General features: G+C 40.3%; 1 protein-coding gene across 5 annotated transcripts in view; it reads left to right on the top strand.

The window, feature by feature from the left end:
• Positions 1 to 17378, top strand: part of LRRC8B (leucine rich repeat containing 8 VRAC subunit B) — a 278771-nt gene that overhangs the window by 229695 nt on the left and 31698 nt on the right. For all 5 annotated transcript variants that reach the window (XM_032424309.1, XM_032424300.1, XM_032424292.1 and 2 more), the window contains 2 exons: positions 6838 to 6938; positions 8220 to 10387. In XM_032424309.1, the coding sequence (XP_032280200.1) occupies positions 8246 to 10387 (2142 nt within the window). In that variant the 5' untranslated portion in view covers positions 6838 to 6938; positions 8220 to 8245. The remainder of the gene's footprint in view (positions 1 to 6837; positions 6939 to 8219; positions 10388 to 17378) is intronic.

Below are 17378 nucleotides of genomic sequence, written 5' to 3'. Positions count from 1 at the left end.
CTAGAAAGACAGTTACCATCTGCATTAAATAAATCATGTGTTCCATAACTGTCAGAAACAAGGACAAGTAAAGCAATGTTTGTTTGTTTTTTTTAAAGTTCAGAACAACTCAGATTTAATTAGGATTTCTAGAGTTATTCCCATGGTGTTAATTGTCATATTCAGTAACTGTCTTCTGGGGCTTCAGATGATTAATTTTCCTAATATTTAGAATATTATTTATAATTGTTTTGGAAACCCATTACCGCTGTACGGCTCTGGCTAAGAAACTGCCGAATGGTAGTTACACACCACTTCTGTCCTTTGGTTTCTCTGTGTTATTGACCATGATGTCATACTCTTCCCTTGCAACGGATTTCCGTTCCAGAAACACTGTGCTTCTCCTTTAACTCACTGACCCTGCTTCTCGCCCCCGCTTTGCTCCTTCTGGTCTAACAGTTCTTCTTCATGTGATATATTATCCAGGGGAGAGATTCTGTTCTTCAATCACTCGATTCTTTCTCTCAAAGAACAAATTCATTTCTATGGTAGTATCTACTACTTCAATGTTCTTGAGTTCCTATGGTGAATTAAAGATGGCTGTAAATACTTTGTGATTTTTCTAGTTGGAGTCTGTTTCCCTTCCCTTTCAAAATCTGGACCGGCCCCGGTTACCTTTTTTGAACCCTCGAGTCTGGCAGAAGTGGTGTAGAGTACTTTCTAAGGCTGGACATTAAAGAGATTTGTAGCTTCCGCTATTCTGTGCTTGCAGTGTTCCTTAGAGCTTAGAGTTCCTTGCCGGGGGAAAGCCTAACCAGCCATGAATATGGAGGAGTGGCAGGGCCCCTGCTCATTAGCCTAAACTGAGCTGCAAGACCAGCAGACAGCCCGAATGCCAGTCCTGTGACTGAGGCATTCTAGACCTTCCAGCCATCCCAACATTCCAGCCAACAGCACGTGAAACAGAAGATCTGCCTCATCATCCCACAGATTCATGAGAAATGACAAATGATTGTTTCAGCCACTAAGCTTTGGAATGTTTTTTTTGCATGGCAATAAAGAACTAAAACAAAAATTGGTACCCAGAAGTGAGGTGCTGCCATAAGGAAACATCTGGCATTGGCTTTGAGACCAGGGGACGATGAAGGTCTCAAGGGAAGTAAGACAACTTTAATGGTGGCTGGAAAGGCAGTGAGGAAATTGCTATTGGGGGATATAAAACAGTACCCTTGTTGCATACTGACAGAAAAACTGACCAGACTGACACCCCCAGCAACATGGAAGATGGGAAATGAACCTAATGGATTTGTGTATCTAGCTTAGGAGATTTTCCAGCAGAATATCAGAAGTGCCGGAGCGCCTGGGTGGTTCAGTTGGTTAAGCGTCCAACTCTTGATCTCAGCTCAGGTCTTGATCTCAGGGTCATGAGTTCAAGCCCTGCCTTGGGCTCCATGCTGGGCATGGAGCCTACTTAAAAAAAAAAAAAATACTGGAAGTGCTAATTGACTTTTTTTAACCACGACTGAAGTACTGCAAGAGAGAGATGAATTAAAGAAGAGACTGTTCAGATTTTAAACAGACTTTAGAGGATATATTTCCCACCCAGAATTGTCTAGGGTTGTAAATAAAACTGTTCTTCATTCCCAGCTTTTCCACCCAGCAAAAGGTAGTCAAAGTAAGAAATGGCCTCAGGTCGAAAGATCAGATCCAGAGCACTACTGCCAGTAAAAGTTAATCTCACGGTGCAAACAAACCCAGGGCCTTGCTGTAAGACCCTGTATTATGACTTCAGAAAGATGTAAGGCCATGCCTCCTGGACCTTCTCTGCTAGATAATAGGACTTCTAAGGACCTGAAGAATGCTGTCCCACAGCCTCCTAGACCTAATTAAGATGACAAGATCCTGGACTTCAAGCCTGAACTTGATGCCATAGTCAGATGAAATTTTTAGGGGCTTGGAAGAAGGTGAGTGTTGCTTTGCATGTAGGAGGAAGGACTAGAAATCATTTGGGGGCAGGGAGAGCAGGGTAAGTGAAGCCGGGCTGTATATCTGTTACCAGTCCTCCCATTGAGAAGTCACGTTTCCCCTCCTCTGTCGTCTGGCATCCAGGCTGGCTGTGTGACTCCTTTGACTGATAAAATGTGGTGGACGTGACACTGTGTAACTTTGAGGGCTGGGCCATACAAGAACTGCAGTTTTCACCTTTGTGCTTGGAAGGCACCGTCTTAGAACCCAACTGCGCTATGTGAGGACCCTCGAAGAGCCATGAGAAGTCACACTGGAAGAGCCAGCCAGCAGCCAGCTCCAACCACCAGCCTGAAGAATGAGGGCATTCTGTACCTTCCAGCCACTCTTGCGCCGGTCGATCCCGTGAAGTAAATCATGAGAAATAGAACCCTATTGTTTTTTTAAGCCTTTAATATTGAGAATATGCAGAAGAGCCCAAATCCTTCCCATCTACATGCAGCTGAGTGCTGGCCTCTCCCAGGAAAGGCCCTATGACCTTAGCTACACCCTGCCTAACATCTGACTATACTTCTTTCTGCTCTCTGATATGCTCAGTTATTTACTGTACAAATATTTGTTGTACACCATGTGCTAGGAACTGTGGAAGATACTATATAACACCATAAACTCAATATCTGAATCCATTTGACTCCTGCTTCTCCATGGACCCCCTAGATGCTGTTGCTAGGTGGTGTTGAATTTTCATTTACAGTGACTATTTCATTCATTGCTTTCTTTTCAACGTGTTGCAAAATTTTCCCTCATTACTTCAGCCCACACGATTGATTCAGCTGGGCTCTGTTGTCTCTGATTCCTCCTCAAGTCCACCCTACAAACCTCTACAGCTCAGGGACTCCCTGTTCTGCTGCCTCACACACCTGGGTCTCGGGTCTCTGAAGGGCTCACGGAGCGGCTGGTCGCTGTTACTGGTAGTCTGTGGAGAGGGGCAGCACTCTAGACATCTAGTGAAACTTTCAGGAAGCTTTAAAAGGTTGGCACTTTCCCCAGATATTTTATTGCCAATCTGTCTTGTGAGCTTTCTCCTCCGGGGGAGTTTTGGAGGGGGAAAAAAAAAAGTACTGGTCTCAGCTAGACCAGTTAAATTGCTTGATCAATTGTAGGAGTAGGGCCTGGATTTGAGGGGTTTTTTTTAAAAGCACTCCAGGTTGTTCTAATGGGAAACCAAAATTGAGAACCACTGTCTTAGATTCTCAAAAAATGGTCTCTACACCAGCAGCATCAACATTAACTAGAAGTTTGTTAGAAGTGCACATTCCTGGGGCCTACTTCAGACCTAATGAATCAGAAACTCTGAGGGTGGGACCTAGCACTTTGTGTTTTAATAAGCTCTCCAGTGATTTTTATGAACATTAATGTTACAGAAACACTTTAGTGTATAAATCTTAGTTCCCTTCTAGGAAGTCTCAAAACTACAACTAAATTTGGGAAGGGTGTTTATTATTTGGAAGTCGCTCTATTGACAAGATCTGAAACAATTGGTAAAGGACATAAACTGGCATACCACGTGTCTTGCTAGTGTTCATTTAAGTTCTTGAGAAATGCTGAATGATTATCATCACATCTCTGAAGAATGGCTCAAGGGGTTATTTAGTCTGAAGAAAAGGAGCAAATTAATCAAGGATACTGATGCACTGTTTCCCAGAGAGAGAACTCAAAGAGGTGAATTTAAACTTCAGTTGGATATATGTTAGGCCCAAGAAACATCTTTTGATGAGAAGTGGTACTAAACATTTTGAAGGGCTATAAGGCAATTTCTAAATCAATTTGCAGTGAGAGCGTAGAGAAACCCCCTTTTGAATTGTTTGGTTATATCCCTGCCTGGGGTCAGAGACAGAGATCTTTGAAGTAGTGTCCAGTTCTCTGCATAGACTGACTCTAAATACCATCTGATCATCATTTGTTTATTTTTTCACTGGTTATTTTGGAAATGCTTTCAAAGTAAAATAGGGACTAGTGGGAAGTAAAGATGCCTAACTTGAGTGTTCTTGTTTCAATCCGAGAGGCTTTGGGGTGAGATTGTCAAATGAATTCATGTGCTTTGAAAAGCTTTTATGATTTTTTAATGAGGTTTAAAAGCTAAAGGAATGGGATTAGGATCATAAAATCCTTTACTCTTAACATGGTTTCTTTGAACTGATTTAGTAATGCATTTGTATATTAGAAATAGAGATCTGATTTAGATTGAATCCTCATTGTTTGCAAAAATATAGTCTGGAAAAAATTTCCTAGACACACAAACAGTATAAAATTTTGTAATGACAAAGGACAGCTATGCTCTGGCTTTTGAATTAAACACTTTGATTAGAAAAATTAACATCATTTAATATATAGGAGTGTTTGAGATTTTTCATACATCATTAAACCCGGATGCTATGTATTTATATGTGAAGTCTTAGCTCAGTGGCAAATGTTTGGTAGAAAAAGTTTAGCTGGGAAAGTAGATTATATAGTATGTTACAGGGGACATGGTAGAAAACTGTATATTTGCATCCTTGTTTTTCAAAAGATTAAAATAGAACCCAGTTACAATGCCGTTGTTGGGAATAGTTGATGTCTTAGTCTGTTCAGGCTGCTTTAACAAGCTACCACAGACTGGGTGACTTAAATAGCAGACATTTATTTCTCACAGTGCCTAGAGGCTGGGAAGTTCAAGATCAAGGCATGGGCAGATTCTAATGAGAGCTCACTTCCTAGCTTATAGGCAGCCACCTTCTTGCTGTATCCTCACCTGGTGGAAGAGGCAACAGAGCCCTCTGGAATCCCTTTTATAAGGATACTAATACCATTCATGAGGGCTCCACCTTCATGATCTGAGGCTCCGCCTCCTAGCAGTATTGCATTGGGAGTTAGGATTTCAACATATCTGTTTTAGGGAGACAAAATATTTAGTCTGTTGCAGTTGGGGAAAAGAGAGAAATATTCAGCTTTTTTTTTTAGCCTTTGAAAGAACTGAGTGGCATAGTTAATTGGATTTAAATGAGACAGCATGGTCTGCCGTGGACAAGGTTTGAAATTTGAGTCAGAGAACGTAGGTTCTAATTGGAACTATTTCTTGACAGTTTTGTCACCTTGGACAGGCTAACTCCTTTGGGCCTGCTTTATTTTCCATGTTTTAAAATGTGAAGAAGAATAATATTTATCTAACGGTTTATTATATGAAACAAATTAATATAAATGAAAGTGCTTTGAAAGTAGGAAAACAGATGTCAGCTTATAAATAGTACATTTTTATTTGCTCTCTTACTGACAAGGAATTCCTCAATGGAAAATTAAATTAGGTGATTGGAGGGAAAGTTTATAATTCTTAAAAAGGTAAACAGGAAAAGTTCTTTACAAATCATTTTCAGTTAGTATAAATATGGTAAACCTATAGTTAGCTGTGGTTCTCTTAACAGATTAGTTATAATAGTTTCTCATATTATTATTTAAAAATATATATTTTAAAATACTACTATAGTTGGTGGTTTGTGACTCTCTTCTTTCATAGAAATACTGTGTTTAAAGTAGAAAATGTGTTTGCAATATTTAAAAGAAAATGTATTGTACAAGAGGTATCAGGATGGCTGAGTAGCATTCTGGAGTTATGCAATAAATTCTTTCCTGGTACATTATAGATGCAATGCAATGGAAGAATATGTAAAATGTTTCACACCTCAAATATCTTTATCATACTTGCTGCACATAAATGCAGTTGTGTATCATATGTTGGAAGACTTTTAAAAATGAATTGTGAATGAGAAACTCATATTCCAGTGGTGCTATCTAAGTATGAATTAGTACACAGCTGGATTGTCATACACATTGACTGTGTTTTCTGGCCTACAAAATAATTTGATACTGGATAGTAGTTATCAAGCAGGCTTTATTGCACATGGATTGGTAAATCCAAAGTAAATTTCAGACATGCCCAACATTTTGATCTTTGAAAATGACAAGGTCACAAGAATATTACTAAAAATATCTTAAATACAATTTGGGGTTGGTATGCTGAGCTGGATTTCAAGTACTTAATAAACCAAAAAAGGATTGTATCTTCAGGGCAAATATATAAACATTCCCAGCAACTTTTCAGAGGCACCATAGGCACTAAAAAAATACAATTTCCATACCAACTTAAAATTTTTGTATATTTTAGAATGGTCCCATATTTCAAACTGATCGATATATATGCAGTTTAAATTATTACAAGTGATTGTTTGAAGTAGATGCTAAGAATAGCACTTATTAACCTCCAAGGTAAAAAAAAAAAAAAAAAAGCTAATAGAAAGGGTAGCTACATTTAATAATATCATAATTTCAGAGAATTTCAGCCATATTTCTGAGCTGTGTCTTCAAAAGTTATTAACTTGTGACTATTTCTATTGAAATCAGTAGGCTAAATTTGAGGAGCACTGAGTCTTCTTATTTGGAGAGATGTGTGGCTTTAAATTAGGATGCAGAAATTACATGATTTGACAGGCCATCTGATAAATGCGAATAAGACCAACTGTATATGAGGACTGAATGAGAGAAATTAACATATGTAGGCTGCTTGGAAAAGCTAAGTGTTCATCTAAGTGTTGTAAATATGGCATTTTTAAATATATTAGCATCTAAGTTTCTATAGAAACTTCTCTGTAATTTAAGGGAGTTCAGGGGCTGAGTACGATCTCATACGTGGGTGGGGTCCTGTATTTATAGCTTTGCCAAAATGTCCTCCAGTGTGAAAGGGAAACTGATCTATGAAAATCTATTTGCTGTATCGTGTCTTATGATGGAGAGGGTCTCTAAAGACAGTATCTCCTTTTTTGTTTGAAATACTGCAGCTATTATATCTATGCTTTCTCATAGAATGAAGACAAACACAGAGATGGTGTGTCTAAGAAATTTCAAAAGGTGTCGGCCTCCTGATTGAAGGACAGTCAACTTATTGGATTCATTTTTTTCATCCAGTAAGTATAAATATTTAAAGTACATTATTTTGGTCAACGTTGACTTGTGTTCTTTGTTGAATAAATATTCGCTCTTTGTCAAATACCCTTATCATGGTTGGGGCCATTGTGTTTACATTCTTCTGCAATTTCAGTTGTATGTCTTAAATGAATTTAACTCTCAGGACCTTTGAGAGGACAAATACAGCCATAAACTGTGAGTGGGCAGAGCCCTTAGAGATGATCTGGCTCATTCTCTTTATCCATTAAAAGACGATGCTACTGTGATTTTTTTTCTTACCAGATATGTTATTAGATCCAAATATTTCCTTTTATTTGTCTTACTCTGTGCTACCTTATAGGTGGTCTGGATTTTACTAATTAGCTATTTTTTAAACAATTGATGTATCTAAGGTTGAACATTACATAAATCATTGCTGTAAGGAGCACTGTCTGAATACTTTTTAATATGAAAAAATGCAAAATCTATCTCTGTTTTTTCTGAAGGCAAAAATAATTTAATAATAGAGTATACCCTTAATCGTTTATCCTATTAGTACTTTGCCATCAAAACAGTAATCATGAGAGAGAGTCCCCAAAGTAGCGTGTTCTAACTGGGTTTTTCTTCCCTATCCCCTTTTAAGCCACTACTGTTGTTTTGTCAACTTTTAAATACTCTAAGTTGGACGTGAACTTAAGTTATAAATCAGGAGCTTGAGGGGAGAGGAGATAATGCATTAACTCAAAGTTTGTTTCGAACATAGAACTGGTAGATCCCTCTAATCCTAAGGGATAATTATATAAAGCAGTGCTTGCTCAGAAGAGGTTCCCCATAGTGGTTGAAACACAAATCCTAAGCTGCAACTAATGCTCCAGACAGCGGGTAGGATGTGGAAAAGAGTTTATTCAGACCGTTTGGAAGGTATGAAATGTGGCTATAAGAAATAAGTAGCATAAGAGTAAGTTTTCCTAAGGTTGAGTGAAGAAAACATGGCTTCTTGTTTTTAATAGCTTGGCAGAGAGTCAAGATCCAGGAGGAAACTAGATAGTTGCTTCACAATCTGCCCCAAATACCTTTACAGTTCCAGTCTGGCGACCACCAAATGATCCCTCATCTGAAGGACTTTAGAGTGCACAGCTGGGATGGCCAAAGTTTTCAAATGAAACCAGAAGACCTTTGTATGCTCTGATCAGCCCTGCCTTCCAGGTTCTGTCCCCAAGCTAAATCCTACCTGGGTAGGACAAGCCATTAGAGTTTTGGATACTTGCTTCAGTGGCTTTTCTTTTCTTTTCCTCTTTCAGTTCCTGTACTCCTACAAGGGAAAATCATGATTACACTAACAGAGCTGAAATGTCTAGCAGACGCCCAGTCATCTTATCACATCCTAAAACCATGGTGGGACGTCTTCTGGTATTACATCACCCTGATCATGCTGCTGGTGGCCGTGCTGGCTGGAGCTCTCCAGCTCACACAGAGCAGGGTTCTGTGCTGTCTTCCATGTAAGGTGGAATTTGACAATCACTGTGCCGTGCCTTGGGACCTCCTGAAAGCCAGCGCCAACACGTCCTCCTCTGATCCCGGGACCCCACTTCCGCTCCCCCTCAGAATCCAGAATGACCTCCACCGACAGCAGTACTCTTACATCGACGCCGTCTGTTACGAGAAGCAGCTCCATTGGTTCGCCAAGTTCTTCCCCTACCTGGTGCTCCTGCACACACTCATCTTTGCAGCCTGCAGTAACTTTTGGCTTCACTACCCCAGTACCAGTTCCAGGCTCGAGCATTTTGTGGCCATCCTTCACAAGTGCTTCGATTCTCCGTGGACCACCCGTGCCCTGTCCGAAACGGTGGCCGAGCAATCAGTGAGGCCCCTGACACTCTCTAAGTCCAAGGTTCTGCTTTCATCCTCAGGGTGTTCAGCCGATGTTGATTCCAGCAAGCAGTCATTGCCCTACCCACAGCCTGGCTTGGAGTCAGCTGGCATCGAAAGCCCCACTTCTAGTGTCCTGGACAAGAAGGAGGGCGAACAGGCCAAAGCCATCTTTGAAAAAGTGAAAAGGTTCCGCCTGCATGTGGAGCAGAAGGACATCATTTATAGAGTGTATCTGAAGCAGATCATCGTGAAGGTCATTTTGTTTGTCCTCATCATAACTTACGTTCCATATTTTCTAACCTACATCACTCTTGAAATTGACTGTTCGGTCGATGTGCAAGCTTTTACCGGCTACAAGCGCTACCAGTGTGTCTACTCCTTGGCAGAAATATTTAAGGTTCTGGCTTCGTTTTATGTGATTTTGGTTATACTTTATGGTCTCACCTCCTCCTACAGCTTGTGGTGGATGCTGAGGAGTTCTCTGAAGCAATATTCCTTCGAGGCGTTGAGAGAGAAAAGCAACTACAGCGATATCCCTGACGTCAAGAATGACTTTGCCTTCATCCTGCATCTGGCCGATCAGTATGATCCTCTCTATTCCAAACGCTTCTCCATATTCCTGTCGGAGGTCAGTGAGAACAAACTGAAACAGATCAACCTCAATAACGAATGGACGGTTGAGAAACTGAAAAGTAAGCTTGTGAAAAATTCCCAGGACAAGGTAGCACTGCATCTTTTTATGCTAAATGGTCTTCCAGACAATGTCTTTGAGCTGACAGAAATCGAAGTGCTCAGCCTGGAGCTCATCCCTGAGGTCAAGCTGCCCTCTGCGGTCTCACAGCTGGTCAACCTCAAGGAGCTTCATGTGTACCATTCATCCCTGGTGGTGGACCATCCGGCGCTGGGCTTTCTGGAGGAGAATTTAAAAATCCTCCGCCTGAAATTCACCGAAATGGGGAAAATCCCACGCTGGGTATTTCACCTGAAGAATCTCAAGGAACTTTATCTGTCCGGCTGTGTTCTCCCTGAGCAGTTGAGTACCATGCAGTTGGAGGGCTTTCAGGACTTGAAAAACCTGAGGACCCTCTACTTGAAGAGCAGCCTCTCCCGGATCCCACAAGTCATTACAGACCTCCTGCCTTCACTGCAGAAGTTGTCCCTCGATAATGAGGGAAGCAAACTGGTTGTGTTGAACAACTTGAAAAAGATGGTCAACCTGAAAAGCCTGGAGCTGATCAGCTGTGACCTGGAACGCATCCCACACTCCATTTTCAGCCTGAACAATTTGCATGAGTTAGATCTTAAAGAAAATAACCTTAAAACTGTGGAAGAGATCATTAGCTTTCAGCATCTCCAGAATCTTTCCTGCTTAAAGTTGTGGCACAATAACATTGCTTATATTCCTGCCCAGATCGGGGCACTATCTAATCTAGAGCAGCTCTCTTTGAACCATAATAATATTGAGAATCTGCCCCTGCAGCTTTTCCTATGCACCAAACTACATTATTTGGATCTAAGCTATAACCACCTGACCTTCATTCCAGAAGAAATCCAGTATCTGAGTAATTTGCAGTACTTTGCTGTGACCAACAACAATGTAAGTAAATCCATTCTTCCCTCTATTTAGCCAGTCTTTTGAGCATCTGCTGTTGTAGTGTATAATGTGGTTAAAGAAAATGGACTTTCAGTCCTACGAAGTATCCTCTGAGCCTGGCCTGACTACCACTTACTAGATACGTGCCTGTGAGTAAATTAGCAAAACACTGAGCATCAGTTTTTGATCTAACTTACAAGTCGTCATGGAGATTTTATGAGAAAAATATATATAAGCCCTGGGCACAGTTCCCAGCACATAGTAATTGCTCAACGAATGTTCTCTTTATTCTCTTTCCCCATTTTTTACATAAACATCACAGTTGAAGTATTTTAAACTAATTAGTTATAACAGAGCTTACTTTTTATTTTGGAAAGATCTTAAGTAGTTAGAAAGCTTCATAAAAGTTTTTAGCTTTCCAGATCTGTCCTAGGAGAAGAAATTTCTGTTAAAAATACTGGGATCATGAATTATTCATAAATCTTTTTTGTGATGCAGTAAAAAAGACTTGAAATCTACATGCATGTCTAGAAAGACAATTCAAAATGAAAGGCCTGGTTCTATAATGCAACACTAGGGCTTCTTAGAAGCTTTTTCCAGCATCCATACTTTAAAAATGAACCATAATTTGCAACAGTAAAGCCAAGTTAAGGAAAACTTGACTTCACTGAAACAAGAAAAAAAAAAATAAATGAGTAGTTTCCTAGGTTAAAATGTGAAGCAGGAGGGAAAAGAAAAAAAAATCGTGCTAGCCAAAAGGGCAAGAGAGCGATGGTAATGTCCATATGAGAAGAAGGAAAAAAATCTTTCAGAAATCAGGTCTGCCAAAAAATGAAAATTGATCTTCCTGTTGTAGAAAATGGGAGCTATTTTCTTTTACTCCACCCCCATAAATATAATAGCTCCTAGACTTTTTGTAATTCATATTTCATGCTAAATATCACTATGAGCATGGTGTTAGCTAATAAACATATTAATCACCAGACATTATTTTCAAAACCATGGATTGTTGGGAAAACACCAGAAAGTTGGGGAATGAGAGCAAAATTCCTGCTGATTTTTAGAACCCTAAGACTTAATTCATATGTTAAAAGGCTAGAACCCATTCTAAGATAAATGAGAAATCTTAAGAGTCTTAAAAGATTATGAAGCTGTAAAACTCCTTGAGGGTTGATCTAGATTAGCAGTGTTCATCAGAATTACCTGAAGGGCTTGTTAAAACACCGACTGCCGGACCCCAATCCCAGAGTTTCTGATTCAGTAGGTCTGGTGTAGGATCCAAGAGTTGACAGTTCTAAAAAATCCCAGGTGAAGCTGATTCTGCTGGTGTGGGGACCATACTTGGAAAACTATATGTCTAGAGATCTTTCATTAGTGTTGTTTAATCATGTCGTTCATTAATATTAATATTTTGGTTATACTTTTCCCTTTGTTAAATCAACAATAAAAAATACAAATAATTATTTTGAAAGGCTTTGGGTCCACCAAGTTGTTATGTGGTTATATCACTACATAAATTTTTGAAAGTTGCAGCTGATTAAATTGTTAGCTGGCCATGAATTATTTAAGTGTGTAAGCAGGTTAATGTGTTTTTCTAGTTTAATATAATAAAACCTTAAGACCATTGGTACTTTTGGGGGTGCCTGGGTGGCTCAGTTGTTAAGAGTCTGCCTTCGGCTCAGGTCATGATCCCAGGGTCCTGGGATCGAACCCCACATCAGGCTCCCTGCTCGGCAGGAAGCCTGCTTCTCCCTCTCCCACTCCCCCTGCTTGTGTTCCTGCTCTCGCTATCTCTCTGTGAAATAAATAAATAAAATCTTAAAAAAAAAAAAAAAGACCACTGGTACTTTTGATACCAAGTTTATTGACTTGACCACATCTAAAAGAGAAACTAGGTACGAGTATCAGACACATTTTATCTTGAGTAAGGGAAGATACTTGGCGCACATAAAAAGTCCTATACTGTGTGCCTGGGTGGCTCAGTCATTAGGCGTCTGCCTTCCGCTCAGGTCATGATCTTGAGGTCTTGGGATCGAGTCCCGCATTGGGCTCCCTGCTCCGTGGGGAGTCTGCTTCACCCTCTCCTTCTGCTCCTCCCCCCTGCTCGTGCTCTGTCTCTCTCAAATAAATAAATAAATAATCTTAAAAAAAAAAAAAAAGAAAAGAGAAGTCCTATGCTGAAGGCAGTTATGGCCAAAATAGAATGATATCTTAGGCTGAGTTGTCTCAGAAGTCTAATAACCAGCAGTTGCCGAGCATCCCAGAGCCATAACAATGACCATGACACCTTTGAATGGGTGAGGAACACTCTCATCAGAACTGTGAAGAGACTTATTTAATCAGGATATGGAGAAAGTGGAACTCACTCAGGAGATAGAAGCCAGAGAGATGAAAAGTACTCCAACGGACCAGTTAGCCTAAACATAGGAAGTATTGGGGAGGGAAGGGAGAAAGAATAGTTCATAATATTGGTCTTTAAATATTTGGAAAACTTAAATAGAAATCTTCTTGCAAGTAACCATGAGTGTTAGAACCAGGACAAGCAGGGGAAAGATTTCTCATATTTCCCAAAAAGCTGTCCAAAAATTGAACCTTTGAGAAGGGGGAAGTGATTTCTTATTAAACTGTCCAGATATAGATTGTCAACCACTTGGTAGGAGTGTTGTTAAAGGGAATCAGGGATTCATGTTTCAGTTTCAAGGTTCCTTCTAACTTTGAGATTCCTAAGATTCTATGACGTAGGCCAAAATATTTTTTTAAAATTAGAAAATAAAACCTCAAATTGGATGCATAAGTATTTAGATATGTGCACATACTCAGAAATGTGAGTTGAATAGTCCATTTGGAATAAAAGTTGGTAAAGGTTCCTGAAAGGAGAGGTTTTAAAATACTCTTCTAGAGTTGGGCAGTATACCAGGTTCATGGATGGAGTCAACAAATGCTCTCTGTGGTTAAGTAGAAAAGACATTTATTGAAAGGCTGTTGTGTCTCTCATATTATCACTGAAAGGCTGCAGAATCAAGCTTGGAAAACAATTAAGCATAAAATTAGTCAGATAACCAAAATGTCAAAAGCATAGCACAAAAGCAAAATGGTGAGGATACCCTGCCGCTGACCATCCCACCCTGAAAACTGGATGCTGCTGCTACTGCAGCCCTCACCCTCCCACAAAATAAGTTCTTCGTGGTTTCTGCTGCTTTGTGACACTAGCCCCGATTTAAAGTCCAAGTTTGAGCACCTGACTGGCAGAGCTTTTGAACTCCCACCCCACACTCAAGCTGTAAAGGATCTGGGAACACTAGAATATGGTATCAGTTCCTCCAGTGGGAAGTGGACTCTGCTTCCCACCAAGAGTCCCACCAAGATGAGGTAGGGAATTCTCCAAACGTTGAAGATACTGGGCATCCCCCAAATGACAGACATTCACAGAGAGGGCACTCTAGAGTTTCTTCCACAAGATAGTAATAGGTGTTATCACACAAAACACTAAACATTTCTTTTTATCATATTTTTTGCTGCAGGATTCCTCAGAGCCTTTAGTAGTTGAATATGCACTGTGCTTCTCCAAGAGGGAGGTATGATATGCAATGTTTGCCAAATATATTTGAGCAAGATGCTCTTTTTATTTTATTTTATTTTTAAGTAATCTTTATACCCAATGTGGGGCTCGAACTTACATCTCAAGATCGGGAGTCACATGCTCTACTGACTGAGCCAGCCAGGAGCCCAAGATGCTTTTTTTTTTTTTTTTTTAAATAGTAACTCTTGAGAGGAGTGTTCCTAAGAACACTGGGGGTTGGGGAAATGTAAAAGGATAGAGGTCATGTGCAGAGGCATGCCCAGATGTAATCAGAGATGAGAGCATTTAGAAGGTGGGTCAGAATGGAGAATGCCTTGAAGTCTGCCAGTCAAGTTCAGGTTTAAGTTCATTGGACAGTAGGTGGGGTCAGACTTGAGCTTGAAAGTGATATTTAGCATGAACTGACACCTTCAAAGGAGGCTCTAATTGTAACCCATTTCTTGGAAGGGTTGGGAGAATACAATCAAGAAATAAAACCCCTTGAAAAAGTTTAATCAGTTATGATTTAGAAGTAGGAATATAAATTAAAAACAAAAAATGAAGATTTATATCTGAAAGGAATACCATGTGCCATGGGACCAAAACCCACCCACAGCCTGAGCTAAGAATGCTTTTTTAAATTTGTATACAGCCCCAACCGAAGAACAGTTTTTAAAAATTTTTAATGGTCAGGGAATTTTTTTTTTTTTTTTTACATAACATTTGTCTCACATGAAAACTATATGAAATTCAAATCTTAGTAGCCATGAATAAATTCCATTGTTCTCATTCGTGGGCCTATATTACAAAAAAAATTATCCTCAATTGTTATTCTATTTTTAATTTCCTCATTTAAAAAATGTATGAAATTTTTTCTCTCCTGTTGTATAAGCACCTACATAATATTTTCAGTTTTGCTTCTTCACCCACAAAACCTAAAATATTTACTATCCTACGCATTTAGAGAAAAACTTTCCAACTCTGCTCTAGTTACTGCCCTCATTTTACTGATATGGAAACTGATGCTCAGAGCGATTTGCCTGAAGTCTGAAGCTTCCTAGCGATGGATCTGGGATGGAACCCAAGAGCTCCAGCTCCCACTCTGACCCTCCCTCTACTGCATCTCAGATGCGTCAAACCAAATGCTCTGATGCGGGAAGCAGTGGTGTGTGTGGCTGGGCGTGGGAGATGGGAGAGGAGGAGGCAGCATCTCTATACCAGTGCCAAAGTGTAATTGGATTATGATGGTATTGAATGTGATGGAGAAGCATAGGAAAGGGGGGAAGACTTAATAGTCTCACTCAAATCTTAAAAACCACTCCAATTTACACCTAGGTCTTCCAACTTCTACATTTGTGCATTTAATGCATTTCTTTTATTAACTCAAAGACTTGTAGCTGGAAGTAGAAATTCCTTCTGAAGACCATTTATGTGGCAGAGCTTGTGTTGACATCGCTGCTTAGAAACGGAAATATTCATTTTTGTTTCCTGAAATGATTGAATTTTATGGATTTGGTTAGCGTGTTCTGAGATGATGTGTTCAATGGCCAGAAAAAAACAAAAGGGAAATCTGCCACTGAGACAGATTCTGAAGTAAGGTCTCAGCCTCTGGAAACAGGGGAGTATTTAATTATCAAATGTCAGCAGTAGATACAGGAAGGGGACCATCCTTCCTTGGATGTCCGGGGGCTCTACTACATTTTGTTCAAGAAACTTTGTTGCCAGAGAATTCTAGGATGTAGCATTAGTTTCTCTCTTTTTTTTTCAGTTTATTTGATAGCTTATTGCATGTTTTGTTTATAGTTTATTCTGTTAAAAAACCATTCTGCATATGAAGTCTATCATCTTCCTGATAGTCTGCAAACATTTCTTTAGATTTTTTTTTTTTAAAAGAAATCGGTAGTCCATGAGGGTGAGTTCTTCCTTTTTGGGTCGTATATTATATTGTCTAGGAAAGAGCATGTTAAATGAATTGAGAATAAATAAATGCTATCTAAAATTTTTTTATAAAATGTATTGGCCAAGGCAAAATGTTTTTGATGTTCTCATAAGCTTCAGGGTAAACTATTTTTTTTAAAGATTTTATTTATTCATTTGCCAGAGAGAGAGAGTACAAACAGGGGGAGCAGCAGGGAGAGGGAGAAACAGACTCCCCACTGAGCAGGGAGACCGATGTGGGGCTCGATCCCAGGACCCTGGGATCATGACCTGAGCCGAAGGCAGACGCTTAACTGACTGAGCCACCCAGGCGTCCCCAGGGTAAACTATTTTTAAAGGTGTTAGTAGACTTTTCAGGATAAAATTGCTGAATTGAAGGAAAGTCTTGTGTCTCTAACACAGCTCCCCAGCCTCCTTTAACATAATTCAATTCAGGTAGGTGACAAAAGGTCTTGGGCCTCAGCTGGTTGCTGACACCGAGCGAAATTCCCCGAGACGGACACTTGGCACTGGGGAAGGAGAACTGCTCACTGCAGCCCTTGCCCCACTTTCATGACAGCAGCACAGCTGAGGGACCCCAGTGGCTCACTCCCACTGCCTTATGAAATCCCTCTCCTGTCTTAGGGGGCTGAGAAGTTGCTAAAATCACAAATTTGGGAATTTGAAAGAAGATGGGGGAGAACATGATAGCACTGATAGCCAGACAGAAGGAGAGAGATGGTAGTGGCTTCAGGGTATTCACCTAGTGGAAAGGAGTCCAATTCAGCAAGGTACTTGCTGGGCATCTGGAAACTAACTGAACCAGGGAGATGGAGGAGTCCCGACACAGCCTCTGATACAGTCCCTCCTTCCCAGCACCCACTACGACTAATTATTCACCTAACTGTTTAGTATTTCTCACCCAGGAGACCAGTACTTCTCAAATGGGGGCACTTTTGCCCCCATAGAGACATTTATCTGAAGACATTTTTGATGATCACAACTGAGGAGGGGTGTAGCACTGACTTCTAGTAGGCAGAGGCCAGGGTTGCTGCTAAATAGTCTGCAGTACACAGGGCACCCCCACAAAAGGAATTTTCTCACGCAAAATGTCAACGGTGCCAAGGTTGAGAAACCCTGCATTAGACCGTGGTTCTCAAAGACCCATCTGTCTTGCTCGGCACTTTATCCTCAACACCTAACTGGGAGCCTGGCACAAAAGGAGGCTCTCTGCACGCATTTACTGAATACAGATGAGCCAAGCCTACCCTCTTTTTTCAGCTGCCTTGCCTAAGTCATTGCTTAGACACTAATAGGCACTCTCAGGGTTGAGCTTGGGTTGCACAGGACAGATTGTACTCTACTTGTATGTCACTGACCCTACTTCTGAGCTGCAGGTGTATGACCAGAAGAGGTTGCATTAGAAAGGGGTTACATTTCTTTTCTTTAAAAAAAAAAGATTTTATTATTTATTTGACAGAGAGAGAGATAGCGAGAGCAGGAACACAAGCAGGGGGA

The sequence above is a fragment of the Phoca vitulina genome, unplaced genomic scaffold, assembly GCF_004348235.1.
Source record: "Phoca vitulina isolate PV1807 unplaced genomic scaffold, GSC_HSeal_1.0 scaffold2, whole genome shotgun sequence".
NCBI classification, from domain to species: domain Eukaryota; kingdom Metazoa; phylum Chordata; class Mammalia; order Carnivora; family Phocidae; genus Phoca; species Phoca vitulina.
This window is presented reverse-complemented; position numbering and strand designations above follow the sequence as displayed.